Below are 27,031 nucleotides of genomic sequence, written 5' to 3' on the forward strand. Positions count from 1 at the left end.
GTGTTACTTTGGAAGACAAAGGCCTGCTGTTTTCTTTCAGTCGTATAAAATTTAAACTAAATTATTGTTTATACATAATAAATTTTAAAGAAAATATTTAAATAAATCTATTGTAATTTTATTTGAATGTTGATTTAAGCAGTTGGATTAAGTATAATTGAATAAAATTCGACTGAAATGAGTTTATAACATTTTATTGTAATTATTAAAAATGAAGAAAGTTTCGTATGTAAATAGAATATTTTTAATATTTAATTCATCAGAAACGTGTTAAGATTCATATAATTAAATTATTAATTCGGAATTAATTAAAATAGATTCTTGTTTTGATGGAGAAGTCTAATAGCCTACTCTTTCCATTGGATCGTATTGTTTGGGATGGTGACAGAGATGCAGATTCCTAGACATTGTCTATCACGTACAATTAGCAGACAACACACCTGGACATTCCAATCTCATCCGGAATTCCTCTAACAGAAGTTGCTAGAAAAATATTCTCCAGTCCTATTATTTTATTGATTACTTACATAGAGAGAGATAATTGCTACTATTCTTTTAATTATAAATGAAAATTCCTAGAGGTTTTCAAATAAAGGTATCAGTAGCTTTTAAACGAGAAAAGCGCTTATTTTATCTGGAATTATTTTTCTTTCTACAAAACTTTGAAGTATTATGCAGAAATTTCACTTTGTCATGTTAATGTACAGTACCTTTGTCCATCTTTCCGTTTTAATATTGTTGAGAACGTCATTCATTTCTGGACGGATTTGCATAACTATTTCAATTACACTGTTGATATTATATTGTGTAGGTGCTGGTGGCAAATGAATATATAATTATTTCACTTTAATTAATTATCTGTTTATGAAAGTGGACATCAACTATCCTAAATGAGGAGACAAAAAAAATATCGTCGTTCCTTCCCATTTTTGCTTTTCTTTCTATGCTGATGAACACATTGTTCTCATGTGCTCTTTTAATATTCTTTATTCTCTCGACACATTCTAACATTTATTAAAAATTTAAATTTGCTTTTTATGGTAAACAAAATTAAGTATTTAAAGAAAATCACCTTCTTTGTCGACATTCTCATTGCCTAAGATGCCGCAACGTTTAACATTTCTATACGTCGATACTTCGCTTTAAAATGATTCTAAAATCTATAATTTTATACAAATAATTTCTAAATTAAATTTTCTGTTATATTCTTCATAATTTTATTACAAACTAAATATATTTTTTGAATTAATTTATCAAATCTTCAATGTCATTAGAATACAATTTTAAATCAAACTTTAACTCGATTTTAAACAGCTAACTGAGTTGTAATTTAATTAAATAAAAAAAAAATTCGTTTAAATTTATAATTTTAACAAAATATGAGCATTTAAAAAATTTTTTAATGATTATATTCTATGCGGAATCGTTTAAAATGCGATCTGCAACCCGTTCTTTGTAGAGTACTTGGAAACTCTGTACACTACCTTTGTATCGGTGGCAAGTTTTTATTGGGTTATATAAAATTAAGAGCATTAGAGGAACGTTTAAGAATAGTTTTGGACACAAAAGCATTAAGAGATCAATAACGATCTGGAAGAGATCGGTCAGAATTAAACCCAACAGTAAGAGACCAACCAATCAGATAGCAGAATTCAATAAAGTAAGTCTATCGACTTGTTGCAGTTACGACAGCTTTAGGGCGTATACTCGTCACTGATTGGTTCTTGTGTCAGGCGTCACTTATAAAGTGGTTCCATAGCATCCAGAGCTGACACAAGCACCACCGATTGACCAAGATTGTATGGCACGCCCAGCCGAAAGCCTCTTCGGTCTCAACAGGTCCCCGGGACCTTCTAACGACGCTTCACCGGGTGGTGTCATGTCTCCCGTACCACCCGCGGGAATACTGTTAAGGTCTGCCGAGAGATACCAGAGAACGCCGAAGTGTGCTAGATGTCGAAATCACGGAGTGGTGTCGGCCCTGAAGGGACATAAACGATACTGTAGATGGAGAGATTGCGTCTGTGCTAAATGCACCTTAATTGCCGAAAGACAACGAGTGATGGCGGCTCAAGTAGCCTTAAGGCGACAGCAGGCTCAGGAGGAGAACGAAGCGCGCGAGCTGAGTTTGTTATACGGTTGCCACGAAGGACTTTTAGCCATGCATCGGGCGGGCTTTACTTTTTCGGCTGCCATGGCTCATTTACTGTCTGGAAGGAAAGGGCAGACTTCGGGTGATGACGAGCCTTCGCCTAGTAGCACCGCAGATACCAACGAACCCGGTGAGTAATCACTTTGATGTAATCAATATTCGATTTTGTCTAGCCGAAAAATCCTAAAGAAGTTCTCTTCGAGTGGAAAATCGAAATCCGGTTGGAGTAAAGATCAAATTTACAAGATTTTCGCCAGTTGCACTAAAGAAATTGCTCACAAGTTAACAAAATAGAACAGGCTATTTATATTCGTTTGCGAATCACTTGCAGATGAGACTAGCTTACCTACCCTCTGGCTATCAACTAATATCAGTAATTAATATGCAAATGCAAGAATGTAACAGGTATAGACTAAGCCCGTCTGTTTAACCAGACTTGAATGGATTTCGATATCATAATGATGTATCCATATCGAAAAGGGTCTTTTCATTCGATTGTAATTTTACTGCTTTGTACGCCTACTCGCCTTTAGCTATAAATCACTGCACACCATGTGTTTATCCATCTGGATACTTAATAAAAACGATTTTTCCCCTCTCTTCTTCGGTAAATAACTAGTAAAACTTCTACACTGATAATCATAACGCTCTTTTCAGATACGGAAGAATTTTAAAGCGATGTTTACAATACAAATTCTAGCAAAATTAGCAATCTTACAAGAATTTAAAGCTATCCATCTTTTAATTAATTCTTTAAATTGTTTAGAAAATCTTGTAATTGTATTTGTAAACTAGATTTGTAACAACTTAAGTATAACTGTAGAATATTATACGTATGAATAAATCTAAATTATATAAATGCTTCGTGGAAAAAACTATTAAAATAACCGATAAAATTCATTCTTATATCATTTTCTTTTGTATATTTTCACGAAATACAAATCTAAATAAGGAAAACTAAAGCAAAATACATCATAAAGTCGAAAATTGGTTTGTTCTCGAGTCTTTTTTTTTTCGCTTTAATATTAAAGTTTAGAATGAAAATTGTAAGATTTGAATGCCATATTAAGATTTAAATATAAAATAGTTAAAATAAAAAGATATAGAATTTATTTTAAAATAGAATAGAAATACTTAAAAATAAAAAAAAAATATTCAAATATATATTGGCTATTGTGGCTTCATTGCCCTGAAGTGAGCCTGTAGGGTTTGCTGTAGTTCAAAAAAATAAAAGATAAAGGCTGGCGAAAATCCACAAGTAAAATATTGAGCGGAAGTGGATCATATTGTTATTTTTTATACAATATTTATATTAATATTTACGATTATTTATATATATTCGAATATTCTGCTACGCATTAAGCAAACATGACATAAATTATCACATCAGATTCTTAAGAAAGAAAAGTATTAACAGAAATTTAATTGTTATTATAAAGTAAAATGATGTAAGTTTATTATAATAGTTAAATTAATTAATTAAATAATTAACTATTGCATTTTTTAGCTCGTAAACTTGTATTTAATAAGTTTTCTTAAGCATCCGATATAAACAATTATAAAGTTAATTTTAATGAAATAAATTTAATTTTTATATAGGTTTATAATTAATTTTTTTTAATTATTAATTTATTTATAAGTATATAAGTTTTCTAGGCAAAAATACTATATAGAAACAGTTTGATTTTAGATATTCACCTGACGAATCCTTATGCTAAACATAGTTTTATGGATAAATTTAAACTATGTTTAAAATGTTAAAAATTTGAAAGAATAAGGGCACTTTTAAAAGGACTTTGCAGATAGAAAGAGCTTAGGAAATAAGTGACTTTCATGCTATATCATTTAATGTAGGAAATAAGACTTTAAAGTGGCCTTTGGAACTGGAAATAGACATTGCATAAATGTGAATGGTTTAAATTCATTTATAAAAGTAGAAAGGTGCCGAAATACCAATCCACTTGGTCAAACACTCGAGGACGCCATCGGGACATCGCAGACAGACTCTATAAAGTGGATTAATTTGTAACTTTCTTTTGTGACTTCACAAGTCCATCATTCTATCTGGGACAGCTGTCACGTCCTCGTCCCATCTAGTGTCACATAATTGGGGCGGGAGGAAATCCCCGGACACTTTGACGAGACCATCTTGAGGGGGCTCTTTTCCTTTATCTCTCTTTTTCGTTGGCGTCACGGTGCTTTCTTTATAACTCAATAGAGGTGGGTCCCAAACTGTCACAGTACCTACAACAGTCTGACTAAAGCAAAGTACTTCAAACCTATAAATAATTACAGAGGCTATACCCCGCGGTGTGGAGTAGTCATATTGTGCAGGCTACAATGGTCCCTTCATCCCGGCTCCACCTCCTGTCGTCAAAAGCAGAATGGGTGCGCATCTATGAAAGAAAAGATATAAAGTTGCCCATATGATGCAAACACTTGCCGAAAGATGGCGCTGATGTGACCTGTCGCCCAAGATGGCTGCTTGAAGTAGTATTGGAGATGTGAGGTACCCTCGTCATGTGACAAAACTATTGTAGGAGCAGGGACCCGTGGATTTTCAAGAGTCTTTCTTTCCCTCGCTCAGTCACCCAGACTTAAAGAGTCCGTTTTCAATAAATCCATAAGAGGTAACGTTGTTTTGAACACTCAATAGACCTCCTAGCTGAGTATATAACATTAATAGGCTTACATGTTGCTATTGACAGCGAATGAAAAGGAGGAGGATGAACAGAAGTAATAGAAGAGAGAAAAAAAAGTGAATAGATGGGGCGAATGAAAGAGAAATATATATACAGCTGTAAGAATGTGTTTTGGGCGTTACAAACCGTTAAAACTTTTTACGCGAAGTACAAGAAACCGCGAAACTTCATGCTGTTCATCTCAGGCCTCTTGGCTTGTCAATAATTATTTCCATATTCGTCACATACCAACTATTCATTCACTCCGACCTGATTCAAAACCTGGGTTTGGCTTCCCCTTACACAAATAACAACAATACAATCAATTAGTTCTATCATCTGTATTTTATATTCCTTACCAAAACCTTTATTTTCGTAACAATTTCAATGAAAATAAATTAAATTTAGTTTCAGAAAAATTTCAAACATTCGACTTACAGAAATAGGCTGAGATTTGATGATGGCTCTGATTACCTTATCCAACTAAAGTACAATATGCCCAATTAAAAACAAGGAAAAATAATAAAGAATCGTATTTTGTATACGCTCTCTCTTCTAGGATTATTTTTAATTCCTATAAAAAGTTTCACTCTTTTCTATAGTCCTTTTCTATAGTTCTGTAGTTTTAAAAATAGCTAACAAATTATAAATTCTTAAATCTTTCCTTATCATTTTATATAAGAGAAACAGGGACTTTCGTGTAAAGTTATTACTTCGTATGAAAGTGATAACTTTATATGAAAAATTAACCCTTTTATATAAAGTGACGATCTTTCATATACTCCAATCATATAGCTTATTCCTGTCACTTTATATAAAAGTGACAGGAATAAGCTATAAAAGTTACAACGGGAAATTTTATATAAAAGTGATAGGATACAACGGGAAATTTTATAATAATTACTGTTTGACCACGAAAACATTATTAACAGCTGTTAAAGAATATGTAAAAAATTTCAAATTTTTTTACTGTTAATTTTTAATTTAAAAATTTAATCGAATTGACCTAGAAAAGATGTGTAGACAATTAAATTTTTATATAAAATGATAAAAGAAAACAGTTGAAATATTTTGCTCATTAAAATTCGAAATAGGTCTATCTTCGATTTTTCTACTTATTAAAACTCGATACGATAATGTTCGAGTTAATTAAAAATGCAGATCAAATAGTAATTCACTATCATCGCTTTATTTGATCAGAAAATATTTTCCTGACTTCATTTATTAAAGAAATTAATCTGTTGAGTGTCTCGCTCTTAATAAATTAAGTCGTATATAGGTAAGAGTTCTTTCATTATTAAATTCCATACATATAAGTAAAAATAATGTTACAAAATTAAATATATATATATATTAAAAAATGAATTCAGCAGATAATTAATGAGAAAAATATACAGGAACTATAAAATTTAAAATGAAAAATTTTATAGACGTCTTAAAGTTATTGATGTGAAACTCAGTAATTTCAACTTTCGGAACTAAATAAAACACTTTAATAGGTCTATATATATATATATATATATAAAATATATGTTCTCCCCGAAAGCGCAATATCATTTTGTACAATATAAGATCTATCAAATTATCGAGGCAAAATTAAATTGGGAGGAGAGATAGGCTATTGTGACACATCCCTCAACAATGACAACATTACAACTTTTAATAAATGCCACAGTACCGTAGTAATGGAAAGATGAAGGAGGCTAACTTCTTTTTGAAAAATGCTTTAACTGACTTCTGAAGGAGATTTAAGAAGGCGTTTATTAAAGTCCGCACATGAAGCCTAGCAGATGGAAATGGAGGTGAAGCTATTGTCGTTAGCTTTGACATATGACACGCTCCGGTCTGCCTGTAATAAAATGCAATATTAATGGTGTGCATGTAACCGCAGACTTGGGACGGTTGGCAGTTTCATCGTCCGCACAACAACCATGATAAATTGAGTAGCGCGAAAGTTCATATCGAAGACACGACAAAAATTTAATAATCGATATAGTTATATAGCTGGATAAGGCGACGCTTCGGGACAAAAGACAGAATGTGGAATGCCATATGACGATTTCTCCTTGTCTAGGTCACTAACAATAGAGCATGTGTGACAGCAGAGTAAACTGACCCTTGTGTGTAATAAGTGAAAGTTTGTTATGATCTATCCTATATCCATTGACAAAGAAATAGAAGAAGCGTTGGAGTTAGCAGGTATGCGTCACATACCACACATACCGGAGTTATTAACAGCAGACCATTCAGCAGGCTTCATTAGCGTGTATCTCTTGTGGCCGATCGATCCCACTACTTCGCTGACTCTTTTTTTTCCTCCTGCGTTTTTTTTCAGTACCTAAATGAGTCTGTCCCCCCTGTAATGAGTAATCAGAGTGATATGGTGACCTCTGGTAATCTGTCTGCTTTTGAACACTCTATTGTTGGATGCCTGCTGCGACGACTGTTGCCAGCCAAGCTCCTAGCTATTTTCCCACGGGACTAATCCAATTGATAAATGGTCAATTTTCAATTTGGGTGGTTTCTCTATGACGTCACTCTTAATTTAGTCTGAAAAATTGATTTGTTACATTCCTGTAGGTTTGTTCATTAGTAGGCGATTTATAATTGTATTTCTACTGTCTCCCTCTCTCTCTCCATCGGTTTTGAGGGTGGATAAAATTTTCGATTAATTTTTATCCAGCCAAAGATAACATTTAGTGCCTTATAATTATTTTAAATTATTACAAAAATTTTTATTCTGCGATTATTTAATATTAAATGGAATCAACTTGCTTCTGTACAGTTCTCAATTGAAGCTAAATTACACGTTGTTATCTATTATATAAAATAGAATATGTGTGTTGTCTGCTTCCTATACGTCTCTATACCATTTAACCGTAGATTATCGTAGATTAAATGCTAATTTAAACAGTTTAGACTTATTTCTCTGTTATATTATCTCTGATATATAGTATAATATATTCTATTATTTATTATTTAAATATCTTGACATTCGATAACGAATGCATAAGGATTACTTTTATGTTTGGGTCTATTAATCTTTAAAATTTTAATTTCGCTTTAAAAGAAAATTTTAGCCCTATGAAAAGTGATTTCATTATAATATGTTCCCCAAATAGGCGGGATTAGCCTACTTTTTACTCTTTAATAACTGATCTGGATGTAACTGAATGTTAATGATTACAAATATCTGCTTTTATAAATCTATAAAACACGGAGATCTTTAATAAAGTTTCAAGAATAGATTTGAAAAATATAAAGAACATAAGTAAGTTATAGTTCGTTAAATTAATAAATAACCCACATAAAACACGGAATATATTTAAGATTGTTTAATTCAGGCTTTGCTCTGTGTTCTTAACAAGCTTAGGCTCTATATTTCTAGCAGATATTTTTAAATTAAATTTTAAAATATATTTAAATCCAGTTTTATTTCTCGTTTTTATATAGTATACACAGTTAAATTAAAATTTTTTTTTGTAATTAATTTCAGTTTATCAAGATCTTAAGTTGTGATAGACTACTTACCCTACTCTAGATTTTGCTCTAAATAACTAAGCTAAACTAAGATCACGTAAGCTAGAAGACTTGGTTAAAATTAATTACAAAATATACAGCCTATTATAACTCGCATACAAATATAATTTTAAACTCCAAAAGATTTAAATAACAATAGGCCTAATAATTCTGATAATAGTTTTAATTTCTAGTAGATCGTTCCTTTTATATTCTCTTTAAAGTTTAAAATAAACTTAATTTTGAGATTTTGATTAATAATTCATTGAAAATAAAATATTTAATTATAATTTCATAACCCTGTTCTAAGCTTTTATGGATCCAGATATAACCTGGATAATTTAATTTAAATTCTGTGAAAATTAGTTTTGATTCTTTCAGAATTTATTCGGCCTACTTCTTTCGATTCAGATAGCCTATAGCAAATGCAGTATTTATTTATTTTTTATGTATAAGATATATGGAACAGTCAGTTTCTTATGCGTGAAACCGTTTTCATTAAGTTAGTAGTTGTTAAAAGAAAACGAAATGGCCGATCTGACAACACCCAGGCTCTTGTTTCGCCAACTTTTACTCAGTTAATAGAAGATTGTATTATTAAGAACTGTCTGCACTTGTAAAAAAGATGACAACTCATCCAGTGTTCTTTTAACGAAAACGAAAAACTCAACAGGAATGCCAACGATCAATGCAGAGTCATTTTTCAGACTCGTCACAGGTGGTAAAGAAAGCCAACACCTATTGGCGGTGTGGCAAAGACTTGTTGTCGTGTGTACGTTGGCTAAATGATGATCTGAAGTTGACAGCGAAGAAACAGAAGATGCGTGAAATAAATCGTTGACATTCTGGCCAAAGAAAAAAACCAATTGCCACTTCTTCAGCCGTGCGCAGTGTCAAGACATCTGTGACGGCTGTAGTTGGGATGTCTGCCGGCACGAGGAGGGTGTAGTCGAGACTATCAATAACATCCGGCCTGCACGTGCTGTCGGCGCCTCCTCCCACACACCGCACAGAGGTGACAGCACGCTCCCGCGAGGGAATCTGTCACATTTGTCAGATTCAGCATCCTCTGCCTCGGGATCCGCACTCATTGATTGCTACACAAAAACCAAGGTTGTTGGTTTTTTAATTCGATACTTATTTTTCCTCTGATTTGCAAAATATTTATCAAATTTTTCACATTCGAAAAATTCTTCTGTGGTTTTTGATAAGTTTGAACATTCAAATTAATCCAACTTTATCGTTGAAATACAACCGAATTCGGTTTTATTATATTCTAATTGAATAAGCAATTTTAAATTTAGTAAATTAATTCAGATTTATTTAATTCAAATCAACACAATTTTTGGAAATATATAAATAAATACAGTGTGCAAAGAGTAGGCCTATATTAGCTCTATATACACTACAACTTTATTGTTTATTATATTGTTTCAAATGCGAAATTCTTTCCTTTAAACTTTCATTTAGAGTTAATTATAAATATAATAGGTTTTAAATCTGAATTGTAGGAAAATTATAAATTAAATCGAATGTTAATTTTAAGATTAATTTTTAAATATTAAATAAATATTACGATAACGTTTTGTTTATAATCTGCTGAGAAAACTAACTTTATTTAGCTGATATTCGAGCTTATTCAATAAAAATGTATGTATTACGACATTCAAATATAATGAATGATATAAGAGATAGTTTATAAACTATATTTTAATATAAAAATTTTATTATAAAATGGATGATAAATAAATATTTAAATTTCTCGTGTTTTACAGAATGGAAACGGGCAAAAACATCGGAGCATTCTCCTAAATCGGAAAATCCTAAACTTCACGAATCTTTAACATTGGAAGATGAAAATTCTCAACACGTAGAAAGCGCTAGTTCGGATGCAGGAAGTAACCCTTCCCCGGCATCAGTTTGTGAGGAAAGAGAAAATGACCGCAAGCAGGAATTCAACTTAGCAGAAGGACTAGCCATGAAAACAAGAAAACCACCTTTAGAGATACTGGCAAGGATCTTTCCCAACGAAAATAGAAGAGTCTTGAGTTTGGCTCTGCAGAAAACCAACGGCGACGTACTACAAGCTATCGAGCAAATATTGGGATCTCGGGCCGCTGCTCATCTAGCCGTTCGTCCTCCCTTATCTCCGGGTAAAGAACTGAATGTGAGCAAAGATCATCAGTTAGAGCCCTTGACCTGTTCTACCGTGCCAGAAGTTGGGTCTTTTTCCACAACAACCAGCTTCACTTCCGTATTTTCAATGTCCACTCCATCCACGGCTCTTGCCATGGCTGCACCGCCATTTCGACGTCCTTATTCTGCAACAGGAACACCTCGAGGACTGCTAACCGTGCCAACGTATGCCGGATTCTTCCCCGGGATCTCAACGACTCCCGCTTATCCCTCTCTCTTTGGCACATCAGTTGTTAGTGGACTACCCCCCGTGTCCTCTCTCGACCCTGACCTGAGTCGAAAGAAAGGTCCTCGTCTGATGGCTACTGACAACTGGACCTCTTGTCCTCCAGAGCAGTCACCACAAGACCTGTCATCTTCCGAAAGCGAAAGGAAAAGTCCAGCCACCTTTCAGTAGGCTAACTGTCGTCGATGGTCACTTGTAGCATTCTGTGATGTAGATAAATCTCTAATTGATCGGTAAATCTAAATTATAAAAAAAATAGTAATTTAATTTATAAACGTGACCGCATCTTAGTTTATTTTCTATGGTTAATTCAGTGTTTAATTGTAACTGTTGTGTGCCTATAAATAAAGAGATGTTGCAGGAAAAATCGATTTTTTTCCTATTAGAATCGGTAAAAAACACCTCGGCAAACACCTGTAGCCTCGTTCGGCCGGAGAAAAGTAATTTATTTCTATCCTCCCTCAATGTAATACAGAAACAGTACAGTAGTATATAACATGCGTCTGTTTTTCTCCACACTAACACATCCACATAATGCAATGGGTGCTGCCGGTGACAGTTTCAATTGACGATTCAACGCAAGAGTGTTGGTGGGACGGACCTGCCAGGCTGTGTCTCCACACACGTTGTTATGACAGGCCCTTTCACCGGGACAGCTCGCCGCTTCAAATGGAAATTACATCAGGCCACTCATCCAAATTGCAATGGTGTGTTGGTTAGTGTTATCTGTGTGACTAGACCCACACCTCTGTCATTCAATTAGCTACCAACCCACTTCTGATGTAGTCTCTCTCCACGCAGCAGAATTCATTAACTCTCCTATGATTGTATCCTATCGAACTAATAGCTAATTGAAAGAAAAACTGTTAGCCTCGTTTGTATATCTAATCATGGACTTAGCTAGTTAAACACTCGGGTTATTCTAATGGAGATGATTCGATGCAGGAGCCTCTGAGAATAAACAATATCAAAAGTCAATAACTAGAGCAAGTGAAACTAAAATTATATACTGATAACAATATTATAAGATTTAAAAGTGTTTCTTACATCAATTTTTTCAAATAGTTTTAATATTAGAAGACGACAAAGCAAATTGTAGCGACGTTAAGCTCCAACACTTTATTGTAATCGATACCGTATTAATTAAACTGATTCAACTAAATTATTTCTAATTTGCATCTCTTAATTGATATCTCTGTCTGTACAATTTATTGATAATGAAAACAATTCACATCTCGAAACACTGTTTATATCAATAAATATCCGTTTTACTTAATGAGTAATGCATAGGCGAGGAATTGTTTGCCGATTTTTGTTTTATCCGACGTCTTAAGAAACCGATATTTAAATATCAAATACAAATTAATTTTTATAATGTTTACTTAAGCTACAAAACTATCGGTATATAATATTATTTCCAAGAGTTTGTAAATTTAAAATGCATTAGAGGCTTTTGAAGTTGTGAATAAATTTTCTCGCTTATATTTGAATTTTAAAAGCATCTCGATATTCAAAATGAGGTAGGCCATTTAGGTCAATCTCATTTTCGAGTAAATATTCGATGAACTTCTTAATAAATTCATTTTAAAAATTAAAATTTTATTTTGTTCATCTAATTTTGTTTCGCATTTAAGTATATGAAGTTTTATTAAAATTCTTCATGTCTGTCGCCGTAGTTTTCGGCCATTGTCGGAGCCTTTGTCAAGATAAAATTGCATGCTTTTTTGACTCAAAAACAGGATGTTTAGAGATTTTGATCCCTTTTCTTTGTATGCCCTTTCAAAAGACTTGCTTTTTAACCTATATATATGTACCTGTACTGTACTATATTTTGTCAATAGTAAAGTTAGAGAATAGTTAAGTCGGAGAAGAAATGGATAAGTTCGTCTTGATTTTATCGAATTTCCTACCTTAAAACATTAATTAAAGTTTTTATAAAACTAAAATCATCACAAACATAATCGAATCGGTATTTAAAAAAAATTGGAAATTACGGAATAAATCTTTAATCAGTCTTTTTTGTTTCATTTTAATTTAAAAGTCTCATTGTTGATTTATCCTATTATTAATTTTCTCTTCTTCATAAATTCAATACAAAGAATTCGAGAATTAATAATAATAATAAAAAAAAGAATGAAACAAAAACATTCCTCGTAAATTTCTATTAAAATTTTATCTTCGAATTTCATATCCAAACATTTACAAACAATTATTTTTTCCCCTTTCCTTTAATATATTATCATCGTATTTAAATGAATTTTTGAAATTAAAATTGTTATCACGATTTTAATTGAACTTTTCAACCGAACATACAAAAATATTATTATTATTATTAATTTTTTAATTCGTAATAAATTGTACTTCTTTATATTAAACTTAATTCTACACTTTATAAAATTTAGACTGTTCACTTTGAGATAAATGAGAGGCTTACACATTACTTTTTTTAAATGATTCATGATTGAAGAATTCTCTAGAAGGAGGGAAAAAATGCATAAATAGGCTATATTTAAAGTCTGTTACATTCTAGAAAAACTAAAGATTCTTTTTTTAAATATTAATTTTAAAACATTGTTTTACATAATTATAATTCCAAAGCCCTGTCACCATACTTATTAAACTTTAGCTTCATTAATGAGTGTTGCCTAGAAACCTTTGATAAATTACAGACTTCATGAAGAGCTAGAGCACTTCCCAACTTGCACGTGACTTAATCGAGTCTTCTTTTATATTTTAATCTAAATTTTCTGTTTAATTAGAAAATACTTGTAAACTGTTCCCGAAATCACCTTATATTCTACTTATCATAAATGGATAGCATCATTAAATCTCTGTTTTTTTGTTGTTTTTTAATAATCCGTCTCGTTCGACAACTTACAAAAACTAGAACAAAAATTAATAAAATCGTACTTGTTCATATAAAGGATACAAATAATATCACGCTGAAAGTGATTAGAAGAGACTAATAATCCGATTGACCGTAACAATAACAGTTACAGTCAATTACTACCTAAGTCAGTAACACTCAAATGTTATTTTATTACTACTAGTTACAGTCAATAGCGTAACCAGAGATGGGCTCAGGGACAGGACCATAAGAAGCTTGGTATGGGGCCCGAGATAGAGCGGGCTCTTTTTGACCCATAGCGGGCCCCTTTTGCTTTTTTTCTGAGAAAATGAAATACGTAGAATGTTTATTTATTATTAAATAGAAATCTTAAAGATTTTATTTTTTTGTTAGTAAAAATAACATTAATTTATAGGGGTAGGAACTACTATGGACTTCTACGTTTTCTACCAGTCTCTCTTCTCTACGACTCTGCTCAGATGCCTGGCTCCACTTAAATAAATAAATTAATTAAGAAAAAAATCAAATAAATATAGGATAAAGGTTCGAATGTAACAAATACACTTATATACATGTATATAAAATATTTAAGAGTTTATTCTTCATCCAAAGCGCTTGTGAGAATGTAGGTTTGCACGTTTTAATTCGGATCACTTAATATCAGTTCTAGTCACGCTACTAAAACATTTTGAATTCTGAATGCAAATTATCATTCTTATTTAGATCTTTTTATATTTTTTTCTTATCTTAGTTAGATTCATATCTATAGACTAATTAACATTAAAATAATTATTGCTTACTGAGTGCTTTAAAAATCAAATAATAATGCCATTTTATTCCTTTAAAAATTGTTAATATCTTTAGAGAAATTTAATTAAAAGCAAAAACTAAATTGATTCTATTTATTAAATAGTAATTTTTAAAAAAATTTAACAACAAAATACTATAGAATATACAGCACAATAAGTACAGTACTGTACTGTACATGAGACAAATAAGTTAAAGATGAAGACTAAGAATATTATTTAAGTATTCTTAGTTTTTTAAGTTAGAAAAATTAGAACTTTAGAAAAAAAAATCTTAGAAAATTCAAATAAAAGAAGCGTATTAACAACAATATATGTGAATATAGTTTCAATTTATTACTTTCTGAGATCTATAAAGTGTTGTATAAGAAAACCGCAAGATCCAGTATATAATTTTAATACGTGCCTCAAAAAGATTTGTTACAACTTATTCATTCCGTTAAATTTTTTTAATGTAGCCTATTAAACAAACATTTTTAGTAATAAAATTTGTCAAAAAAATAGCTAAAAAGTTTCCAATATACCAAGGCCTAAAAAGAGTAAAGGCCTCTCAGAGATCGAAAGAGGCCTTAAAGACGACAATGCATTTGGAAATTTTGGTTTCGCGTACAGTACATATTGATTCTGAACAATATAAATCTTTACCTATTTTTTAAATAGTTAAAATCATTGAAAGGCATTTTACTTTATGTATCAATTTATACATATTTTCTTTGTTGTTTTAGACTCTAAGGAATATTCTACACGTTACATTTGAAAATTTTAATTCTAATTTAATTTTATAATGAGTTTTCAATAAAGTATAAGAACTAAAAGCAGAGGCTCCTAAACTTTGATTGCTAGCGATCATCGAGGGGTCAATTGATTTATCTGCGGAGTCGATAAATTACTAGGGTTCGTTTGAGGATCAATCAACAAAATTATTTTTATGACATTTAAAAAATATAATAGTAATTGATATATATTTAAACTTTAGTAAAGTAAAACACACAATTTTTAATTCTTATTTATGTATAAAACTATTGAGACTAATTCTTATTTTATTATTACAGTAAAGAGTTGAAAATTCGGAGTAATTGGGGCCAGACCACGTCGGATTTACAATTTGTCTGGATTTTCAAATAAGTATATCTTACGTGTAAATTAGCATTTTAAGTACTGCAAATTCCAAACACACTGTAAATCAAGTTTATATTTCTAAGTTAAAGCCAATATTTCACAAGGAATGTAGGAATACTTACAAAGATTCAAAATATAATTTACAGAATCACTACATTTAAACAAAAAATACTCTAATAATAATTATAAAATTTTGAAAAATTCCGAATTCCGAATGTTAGAGCATCAACAACACAAGACCAAAAGAACATTAACAACGAAATTACCATTGAAAGGAATTAATACCTATTTTTCGACGAATGAATCTAGATTTTTGACGCTTCATTGTACTATTTATTTGATCCCATTTGTAAATTATTCATATTTTGTATCAATATACAAGAGGTTGGCAAATTAAATCTAATTTTGGCAAAAAAAGATTGGAAATCTCTAGTTTAAATCAAGATTTTTTAACCCTTTCTTAGAAATCGCTATAAAGAACATTTTTCTAATGTTTTTCTCTAACCGCCCACTAATAAAATTTGAAATAATATACTTTATAGTTAAAATTAAACATTTATTTATTTGTTACGTCTACAACCTTTCATATGATAGTGTTATTCACATAACCGGTTGGTGATTTCGATTTTTAATATTCGTTCCGCATCTAAAAATAATTTACACCGTTAAGAAACCAATTTTTCCTCTATCCTAGGGTAAAATCACCCTATTCAGAAACATTGGCTTTAAACAAAAAAGTTTATTAAAAATTAAGTAAATGTAAACTGAATTTGTATCGTATGATAATTTTAGAAACTTAAAAAATCATTAAACAATTGATATAGCAGCAGAGTATTCAATAGAAAAACCACGGATCACTTTTTTCCATCGTCATAAATCAAAAAGTGAAATGAAAGTAAAGTCAAATAGCCTAAGAAAATTAAATCTGCTTAAGAACTGAAACAAATTTAATAAATTTTATTATTATTTTTTTGAAAACTTTGCAATATATCATCCATTGTCATTCTAATTAATCATTTAAAATATCAAATTAATAAATTTAAATAATATTAGACTATATTTAATAAAAACGAATACTTAAAAAATTAATTAAATTTTTTAAAATGAATAGTTTCGATTATAATGATAAAATTTTTTAACAAAATTATTTATTATTAATAAATTGTCGACTTTATAAAACATTTTCATTTAATATTCATATATTCAAATAATTATAATTGTCAATACTTAAAATCTATTTATTTAAATTTGATTTAAAGAGTTTTATAAATGTTTGTTATGTATACTTAGTTTTATTTAAAGAAATGACTGGAAGCATCTCTTTCAATAAATGATTTTGAATAAACAATTTTTTGTGAAGCAGAATTCTAAGTTACATGGGAAACTACTAATAAAGAGATCACCAAAGGTCTGTAACAAAGGATGAAACTCTGGGAAGAAGCCACGGATTTTCACGAACAATTTAACTCTGTAAGAGCGGTACACGTGTATAAATTCCCCCAACAACGTATCACTAACAACGGTGTATAAGGAAGCTAATTGTAGCTGAAAGGACGAAGGATGTCTTACGCCTGTCTGCTTCTCTATATAGAACCAACCGTATTACTATTGAATACAACAGAATGAGAGTTTCTTCATTCACTATGAACGATGACCTGATGATAATCGGCTTGCCTAAATTTCTTTCTAAGATTGTTTCGCCATGCAGCATCTATCTCTATTTACTTGCAACCGAGACAGTTTATCTCCCGTCGACCAAGAAAATCGTTGAAATTCGAACAATGTTTAAAAGATATTTATGTCAATTTATAAAATATTCTATTGAAGAAGCTATAATCTAACTAAAAAAACCTCAAATTCGAGTGGTAGAGCCTAAGAATATTCCCACTTGTTAACGTGAATGAAAGCATTGAATTAAAGGAAAAAAAAAAAATGGAGAGAATATAGGTTTACATTAGACATGGGAAGGAATGTTAAAATCCAGGTGCAGCTAGTCAGGAAGCCAACCGTTACTTCTAAAAAGAAATGGCCATCGCTTATGAATACAGCTGTGTGTTTACAAAGTTCTTCACCACTTTAGCATGATGCCACAGGAGTGTAACTCTAGACAATTCACCTAGCTAGACACTATCGAGGTAGTCGTCAGCCTCGGGCTTTCCATCACTCAAAAACGGTATAAAAACGTTGTGACACCTAATATGTTATTTCTCTCAATTTCGTCAACCAGAAAAACGGTCTGTCATACGGTACAGACGCCAGGTAGAGTACATCACAGAAATCATTGGACTGTGTCAAACTTTCTATTTCGAAACGTAATAGAACTACACCAAAACCTAGTCTTTTCACTTCAATAGGGAAAACGTGAATAGGACAGGATTTTGGGTATTGTTTTGTTTTTTTCTTTTCTTTTTTTGGTCGCCATGTTGCCGTTGGGCTATCTGCATGCTTCAATGCTCACAATGTGCACTGCTAACAGACGGTTTGAGTGAATGTATCAAACAGAAATTTCGGACTTTCTCTAAGAATGCTCAACAAANTTAAGTCCTTAAATTACTATTGAATAAAATACATAAATTATATTGGAAGAGTGATATCAGTCTTATAGTTAAATTAACAATTATGTTTTCATGTAACAATTATTTTATTTTATTTTGAGGAATTTAATGACTTAATAATAATATAGTACAGTATATAAAATACAGTTTTCATATAGCTTCAAAAAACAAATTGTTTCTTTAACATAATTGTTTCTAACATTTTTTTTACAAACCCCATTCATAAAATGTCCTAAACAGACCAATACAGTTCCATTAAGTGAGATATGACAAGAAGATTGTGGTTCTATAATTTCTTCACTACTGATTTTATTCTGAGAAAAGTTAGTGTTTTCAGAATACTTTACTTGATTTTTAATTGATTTTTTTTTAAATAAAAATTGCAGTTTTAAAAAGAAAATTGTTAAAATTCAGGTGAGATTTCTCATGCATAAAAATGAATATCTTTAATATTTGGTGCATGCCTGTATAGTAGATCATTTAATCAATTTATATTCATAAGATACTTTTTCTTTTAAATATAATTATAAAAATTTAATTTAAAATATTAACATAAAATAGGAATAATAGATCAAATGCTCTTATTTAACCTTCTAATCTATTATGTTAACATATTTAACTAATTTGATGTGATAGTTGTCAGAATTCAGCACAATTTATCATGAATAAATATAATTAAATTTATAAGTTATTTAATTCTTAAAGGCAATTGTAACAAATTATTAACAAAATTTAATTTAATACTGTATTTATATTTTAAATGCAATAGTCATTATGCAAATAGAGAATTTATAAATAAAACATACAGACAAATTTTAATATAAACTTTTCCTAAATGTCACAGAAATTACAGGGAAAAAATCACACTTATAATTGTTATATTATTAGCTTAATAAGTTATTATTGCTCGACTTCATTCATAAACTATGATTTATTATTGAATTTTAATTGTCTGAAACTTGATAAACAGTTTGTGAGGTGAGAATCAGAGGGTTCTTGATGATTTACAGACAATTTTACAGCAGAAGTTTTGCCAACTTTTGCAGATTACAACCAAATTTTCACGCCCAAAAACTTATCTTTACTGCTCATAAAATGACAAAACTGTTTTAACAGAAATATGATTGTCTAAACAACAGATTAACGGTAAAAAACAAAAAAAGTAAAAAGGCAGATACGTAGAACCTTCTGATTAGAACCTTACGAGTTGTAGGTATTCTAAGTATAGAAATAACTCAGGTAGAAATCTCTAAAGAATTTTGCAATTTTAACTTTTTTGCAATTTTAACTTCTCAACAAGAATTATTTTGTAATGTTAGCACAGACCCAAAGAAAGACAAACGAAATATTTAATCCATGGGTATCTCTAAGTAATTTACTGTGCTTTGAAGGCTTTCATCGTTTATTTAAATGTAGAAACAATCTGTTTATTGCTTCTAAAATCGAATCTATTTGCAATAGTTACGAATCGACTTTATATTTAACTTAATAAGTCATGCAATCATGCACTATTCATACACAAGAATACATGATGTAAAAGAAAATATAGAATTATTATTTTAAATGCCTTTATTTAGTTTTGTATTGTGCCCTCAAATCTTGCATCTCAAATGCATCAACTTCTAATTATTCTCATTATCTGAAACTTCAAAGACTCGAGGTACTCTACTGTACGTCCAAGATATACGGTAAGCTTGATGTCAGGCGAAAAGTGTTGTTTGAGGTTGTTTTGAGTTCTTTTTTAAACCCGTGAAAGATAAAGACTTGTTAGGAATTAGTAGGGATCAGACTAGGTTGACGATGAATCCTTTCTTCGATAATCTAATAGACTTACCTCGTGCCCACTCTGCCTACTTTCATTGAGGGGTCTTCCTGCAAAAGAGGTTGCACGAATTATCTGGAATTTCCTTGAAGATCCTGGTTAAGTGAAGCGACTGGAAGTGTTGGCAAATGATCAGGCGATCCTCTGTGACATACAAATAAAAATTGATTACGGTAGGGGTACAAGTGGGTAATAAGCGTTTACCTATAAGTGTTTTGGATAGAAAGATTAATGTATTGAGTTAGGAACGCGGCTGGAGAAATTGGAGAGACGAATCTGTGAGGTATTGAATGGATTTGGGAAAATGCAAAGTTATACGTTAGAATGTTCCTTGAGGAACCACTGATACTATTTAGTAAGAGGATAGTATTATTGGAGTTTGATAAATAATTTCCTAACTATACTAAAGTGAAAGAGGTGAAGATGAGAGTAGAATATCCATTTTACTGCTGTGCCGTGGTAGTAGAAAAGTCAGAAGGAGCAAGTAGTAGAGGTCAGAGAATAAACTCCAGCATGTGGAGTCTGTAGTCAGAATAGTCATACGGAGGAAACTTGTCCCACAAAGGAGAACGGACATAAGAAAAGAGAAGCGGTAGTAATAACTGGATAAGGAGCAGGAAACAATGAGTTCGGAAGAGGATGGAAAAAGCATGATAGATAACGAAAGTGACGTCCATGACAATTTAAACAGGACTTAAGTAGAGGTCGAGTACATTAAATTAAGGACGAAGAAGACATGTTATCATATTTAACAGTATCTAAGATAGAGGACAGAAGGGGCCACCAGGAAAGACGTAAAGGGGAAGACAAAATTGCGTCTCCCCCTTTAGGCCCATCCTGGTGGGAGAGAAGGCAGATGAGAGAAAGTAAAAACAGACGTCGTAGTATACGAAGATATAAAATATGCAGATGTTAATAGCTTTTGAGATACAACAATGTTTAATTTCGTCATAGTAAGCAGGATATATAGAAGTACACAAAATATACAAAAGAAAGATCACTGGATACCTGAGAAAATAAGCTGATATGAGAAGTTAATTGACATTCGGTATAAACAAAGCAGACGGAACCGAGCGAAGACAGCAGAATACCGGAAGATAGAAAAAAGTATGGCAGAGAAACAGCATCCTAAGGGAACGTTTACGTTTTTAACACTACAATTTAAAAGCCTTATCATTGGTATATAACAAGTTCTAAATATTTAAGCAAGGTGAGCTTAAAGAAGAATGGTAACGTTTACGACTAAGTATCTGGATGCAATAAAGCAAGAGATTTTACATCTGTACTGAGTTTAGTCTTTGTATTACGTATTAACGTTTAATGTATTTTGAGTGATCATGGGTTCGTTCGTGTGCCCATAATACTGCCAGGAGAGTGGTTTCGACTACTCTCATCACCCCAGCTTGACGGGCAGTAATAGAGGACTTTCCTATATGGGTCGTTTTCAAAACCAGTTAAGATGACTTTTCGGAGTAAAACACCTGAGAACCAGAACCTCTATATGAACAGGAAAAAGTGGGTTTTGCTAAAAATAATATATCTTAACTTAGAAAAGTGTAAACTTTAAAAAACATAAAAAATTTATTACTATTGCTTCCATAGCTTGCTATTCTTATATTTGTAATTCACGATTAAGCACAAAATTGCTTTAAAGAACTTATCATACAAGAACTTCGGGCAAATGAAAAACATATTTAAATAATAATGACCAAACAAACGATTTGGGTTAATTTAAATCTTTATCCTAGAATAAAGATTTAAATTGATCCAAATTGTTTGTTTGGTCATTATTATTTAAATATGTAAATAATCCTTGGAATTATACGATTCATGTAATGATAAACATAGACTTTATTAATTATAGAAATGGATATGCATATCAGATGTTTCCACTCTCTGTTACAAATATCTGGTAAAGGCTAATAATATCTGGACTTAAAGGCTACTACTTTATGATAAAGGAAAGTGGATCATCCGATGAAGGAAACATTCCCCTTTTTAAACCATTATATTTTAATTTTATAATCGCATTTTAACTTTTTTTTCAGTTTTTTTAATTTAAAGTTTATAATATCTTAATAATAAATTATTATATTTAGATAGTATATAACAATACCCGATTATCCAAACAACCAATCAATCAGGTTATTATCAGTTGAAATTTGTTGTGATATAATAAGTTCTTAAATATTGTAATATACTGTACAATTTAATATCATTTATGTTACCAGATATTTGTAACAGAGAGAGAACTGATTAAGTGTGGAAACACTAGAAATGTATATCCGTGAGGGGTTTGAAGATAGAAAAAAAGAATAGGAATATGTCACAGAGTAATTTTGGGGAGGTTATATCTCGCGAAGGGTCGCTCGTACAGGTATGGTTCCTTTGACTTTTTTCTTCCTATGAGTATGCCCTATAGCTCTGTTAAGGTCCCAAACGTACCATGCGGAGCTTGAATTGAAGCCTCATTACTATTAACTTTAAATTTTAGAATATCGTATGAACCGTACTGTCCACTCTCATCGTCATTTTCTAGATGTGACGAAATAACTATAAACAAGCAATCAATTGGCATTTTAATTTTTTACTTTTATTATATTCAAGTATTTAATTACGTCAAACAAAAATATATTTATTTTCATTTAGTACGTAATTTTAAATAATTTGTAACTGCGTTTTTCTTGTTTCATGGAATAAGATGCTCCTGTCTATAGCCTAATATTTCGTACAAGGAGGCTTTTATTTAACTTGTCTGCGTTTAATGTTTTATTATACATATATATATACACACAAAACTATATAATTACGTTTACAAATTCAATTGTAAAATAAGAAAACTATTAGGTTCATCAACGAACGGTTTGACGAGTTTAAAACGCTTACTTCCGGTGTCGATTGTTACGCGAATTGTCCGTTTTTTTTCTGTTTTTCGTTTTACATTAATTTAATTAAAAACAAGAAAAAAAATACTAAGCATTGTTTTAAATGTTTGCACAGAAAATTTGATTACATTTGGACTGATACATAGCCTATCTCCACAGACAGCTTTAAATAGAAGCATTTTAATTTAATTCTGGTTACCCGGTTAATATAGTTATTATTAAAGTTTATTGAAAAACTATAACAATATGGTCTTTTAAATTAGAAACAGATCTGTTGTTGTGTAAATTTTCACTTCTATATCTAGGTTCCCCCGGGATGCACTCAGGATTTAATCTTGGGAGAGCCAAGTTGAAAGGATTAAAAAATTTTCTAATGGAATTCAATAAAATTCCCACCTTATGTGGCCGCTGATTCATTAGTATAGAAATAGAAGAGAAGACAAAATATAGGCTAAATACAAACAGTTGAGCCAATAAAATTAGATTTTTCTCAGTACACAGAGATACAACTGAAGCAAACACTTCCTGTTCAATAATGTGCTTTTATCAGTTATTTAATGTTTATACGTTTAATATATAGAAGAAACAAAGTTTACTAAATGACATTTCTATAGCTAATAGAATTATTTTATTTTAATAATTTAATCGTGCATAAATTACGTAACGCTATTTTTATACTTTTCAACTACCATCCTACTTCTATAACGCTCCGTAACTTATCCACTCTTAAAACTATGTAGGCATATCCTCAATCCTTTGAATTGTACTAAGGAATAATACAAAACACAGGGTACCGAACGTTACGTTATTTTATTAATTACATTTATAACATACTGTACAAAGTGGTGACATAAACAGTAATGTTCTCTCTATGCAACACTTCAGATTCAAAAATGAATCATTCTGTTACCCAAGGTTGAGACCTTAGCATTACTTAACGCTTTTTTAGACGTCTCCCACCACCTTGTAACCATTACCTGCATAACCACCCACATCTGTGTCACGTGATTTATGGGCAGGCCGTTACTTTAATATTGATAAAAATTCATTGAGAATAAATGTTACGTATACATATTTTTAAATTGAAAGTATTAAATAAATGAATATATTTTAAAAATTTAAAACAACCAAAATGAAAATTATATAGAAAATAATTGGGGGGAAAAATACATAGACATTTCTTACACATCTCCGGACCTAGAACTTAGAGACTGAATCGATTGGTGGAGATAGTGTACAGTTTTACGTCAATTCGACGTCACTACTTCAGTTTTATAATGAGAAATTCTAAAGAATGACGTCAAATTTACGTAAAAATGAGCACTAGACCAACCAATCGAACAGACCTTATAGATCTCGAGGAAGAGTAATAACGTTTCGCCATCTGGTGATAAAAAAAGACACTAAGAGAATTTTCTAATCACGTTTCGTGTTACTGTCATTTCCGGTTGCAGAACGTTCGTTATCTTTTTAATAATTTTAAAAAATAATTAAACACAGGCAACATAACAGAGCCATATGTAAACAAAACATATATGAGCAAAACCAATAAAATAATGATTTTTTCACCAGTTACTGGAAGAAATTTTAATCTATATCACTATTTTATCATGTTTTTTAAATAGAGTTTCCATAAATGTATTATTTTATGCATATTCGAAGCCTGAATCCTGAGCCAATGTCTCTTCTGACATCCTCAATCAATCTAAGACCGAAGAACAAATTATAAATAGCAAATATTTTTAACTATATAATTAATAAAAATATTTAAAATTTTCTGAAATGATAAGCGATCAAAGGGAACGATTTTCCGTTAACCTGTCGACCTATATAAGTTTTTCTATAACTTGTATTTTAATTATGAAATTGAAGCTCTTACATAACTGTTATAGTTTTTATTATTATTTACATATTAACTGAAAGATTTATATCGAATAAAATATAAAACTATGTGGTAAAAGTTAGTATTTTTCTTTTTAAATGACTTTTTAATCTTATATCTAATGATTTATATTCAATAATCTATCTTTCCCCTATTAAAGGATCCACTAGTGGACCCTTTAATAGGGGAAAAATAGTAGATAAAACTACCAAACACTGGTAGTTGTGCAGGGATTTGCACCTGATCAACAGGCTAATCACGTGTTTAACACATAAATAGGGGCTAGTTTTCCATAGAAAATCATCTCGTGATGTAACCCATCTTGGCATATTGTCCACGTGCATTACCGTATCACACTTCAATAGGATTTGGTTTAATACCAAATACTATTGAAGTGGCAAATTTCCTAGAATAAGAATATAATTAATCAACTTAAATCTAAAATTTTTCAAATTATTGTATTAATTATAATTAAAGAATCTTATTTGATTAGAATAACAAAAGAGAGAAACAAATTTTAAAGACAGAAAAATATTTACATAAACGGATTCCATATAATTAAAATTGACTTGCGAATAAAACAGTAATTGAAAATAAATTTTCCAATTTACAAATTAAATAAATTTTTTCTAAACTTTTCACTACAATTTGTTTTAATTTGCAATTATTTTAAGTTACATTTAATTTATTACAATAGAAGGATGCACTGCTACCGAAATACAAGAACAGATTATTAAGATCAGTAAATTTAATTACCAATTTATTTATTTACTATAATAAATACATACTTTGATAGTTTATTCACATTCTATTTACCTGCAGAAAGCTAATTAAATAGTTATATAAGGTAGAATTAGATAGAGAGAAACCAAAAGGGCCTTTTGATTCTGACAACAGATACAAAAATTCATAAAATTTATGGTTTTTTTAAATGTAAAATTCGTGAAATAAAAATGAAATAAATGAAGATTTCTTTTGATAAAAGGTAAAAAAAGTTTCTATTTATTTTACTCATATATTTTTATGGTTTTCGAAGAAGAGTAGGCCTCATTTCGCTTGCCCTATCTTAAGTTATATAAGATTTATGATATCTACTGTATTTTTAAAAATCCAGCAACGAGTTGCGTAACTTTCCTGGCAACCACATTTAAAATTGCGTGTTATGAGATTTATTTTAAAAACTTTTTATATAATTAATTATTATAAAATTGCAAAAATGTAGAAACGAGTTTTATAAAGAACGAGCAATTGTTTATGTGACATTATCACAATGTCGAGCTTCAATTTTTCGTCACAATGCTCTCAATTTTAGTAGTGTCTTGCCCCTGTACATTATACTTTTCCTATTAACAACAGAATCATTATCATCTATCTAACTCCATTCTCAAGATTAAGGAAGGACAGACCCCGGTGGGAATTTATAGGTATGCAATTTGAAAATTGCAGTCCCAAAAATTGTAAGTGATAATAACAAGTAAAGTCTTCATTAAGTCCAACCTATTTGAGATACGATAAGTGACTCCCTCGACCTTTAACCACCAAAATTTACTAGCATTAATCCTCCTAATAAATAAACCTCCCTGCAAAATTTCAGAAAGTTTCGACAAAAAGCACAGGCGTTATTAAGCTTCAAACAAATCGTTTCTCCCCACACAAACATCCATACATACAAAAAAAACCCCGAATTTTGTTTTGTATTTCTCGATGTTTCAAGGTTCCCTGAGTCCAAAAATGTAAACATTTTGTATAACAGCAGGGAAAGTGATAAAACTAAATCTAAGCAGAAAGATAAACTAAATATAGCTTTAAGAATTAAGTAAAATGTTACATCGATTAAAGTTTCGTTAATTAGTTATATGTAAATAAGTAGTTTTTGTAATTAAACAATACAGGCAAGAAGCTTTTTAATATCGTTTTTCTTGTATAACATTGTTTTAATAAGGTTTTCCTTGTTTAAAATATTTATATGCAGGAAACCTACTGGTGTTCCTGCATTTTATACAACGATTTAGAAACTAAATCGTTATATAAAATGTTTAGATAGATTATGGTTTATATATGATGAGATACGGCAACGCAACACATGGATAATCTGCCTAACACGGGTAACACGTGTCTAACATCTGTCTATTTAGGTGTTAGACACGTGAAGAACACCCGAAATCTCTACGCGATATACTAACGTCATTATGAAATAATATATTATAGACTATTAATAATATTATAATATAACTTAATAGTGTAAATCTGATAAGCATATTGTTATGAACAGATTACGTCAAATTTATTTTTAGTAGATTCGTTATTACAAATTGTTATGAAATCATTGGAAAATTTCAA

The 27,031-nt window shown here is 30.7% G+C and overlaps 1 protein-coding gene across 1 annotated transcript; it reads left to right on the plus strand.

Moving 5' to 3' along the window:
- Positions 1–1,788: 1,788 nt before the first annotated feature.
- On the plus strand, positions 1,789–11,129 carry LOC111639285 (doublesex- and mab-3-related transcription factor A2-like). Its single transcript, XM_023385128.1, has 2 exons — positions 1,789–2,282; positions 10,128–11,129. Exons 1-2 carry the CDS (start codon positions 1,802–1,804, stop codon positions 10,943–10,945), a joined length of 1,299 nt encoding a protein of 432 aa, XP_023240896.1. The 5' UTR covers positions 1,789–1,801; the 3' UTR covers positions 10,946–11,129.
- The last annotated feature ends 15,902 nt before the right edge of the window (positions 11,130–27,031 follow it).

Source organism: Centruroides sculpturatus, unplaced genomic scaffold (genome assembly GCF_000671375.1).
Source record: "Centruroides sculpturatus isolate CEXI.00-Female unplaced genomic scaffold, Cexi_2.0 scaffold1275, whole genome shotgun sequence".
NCBI classification, from domain to species: domain Eukaryota; kingdom Metazoa; phylum Arthropoda; class Arachnida; order Scorpiones; family Buthidae; genus Centruroides; species Centruroides sculpturatus.

Coding starts and splice junctions, on each gene's coding strand:
- LOC111639285 (XM_023385128.1), top strand. CDS start 1,802: ATGGCACGCCCAGCCGAAAGCCTCTTCGGTCTCAACAGGTCCCCGGGA. Junction 2,283..10,127: donor CGCAGATACCAACGAACCCG/GTGAGTAATCAC, acceptor CGTGTTTTACAG/AATGGAAACGGGCAAAAACA.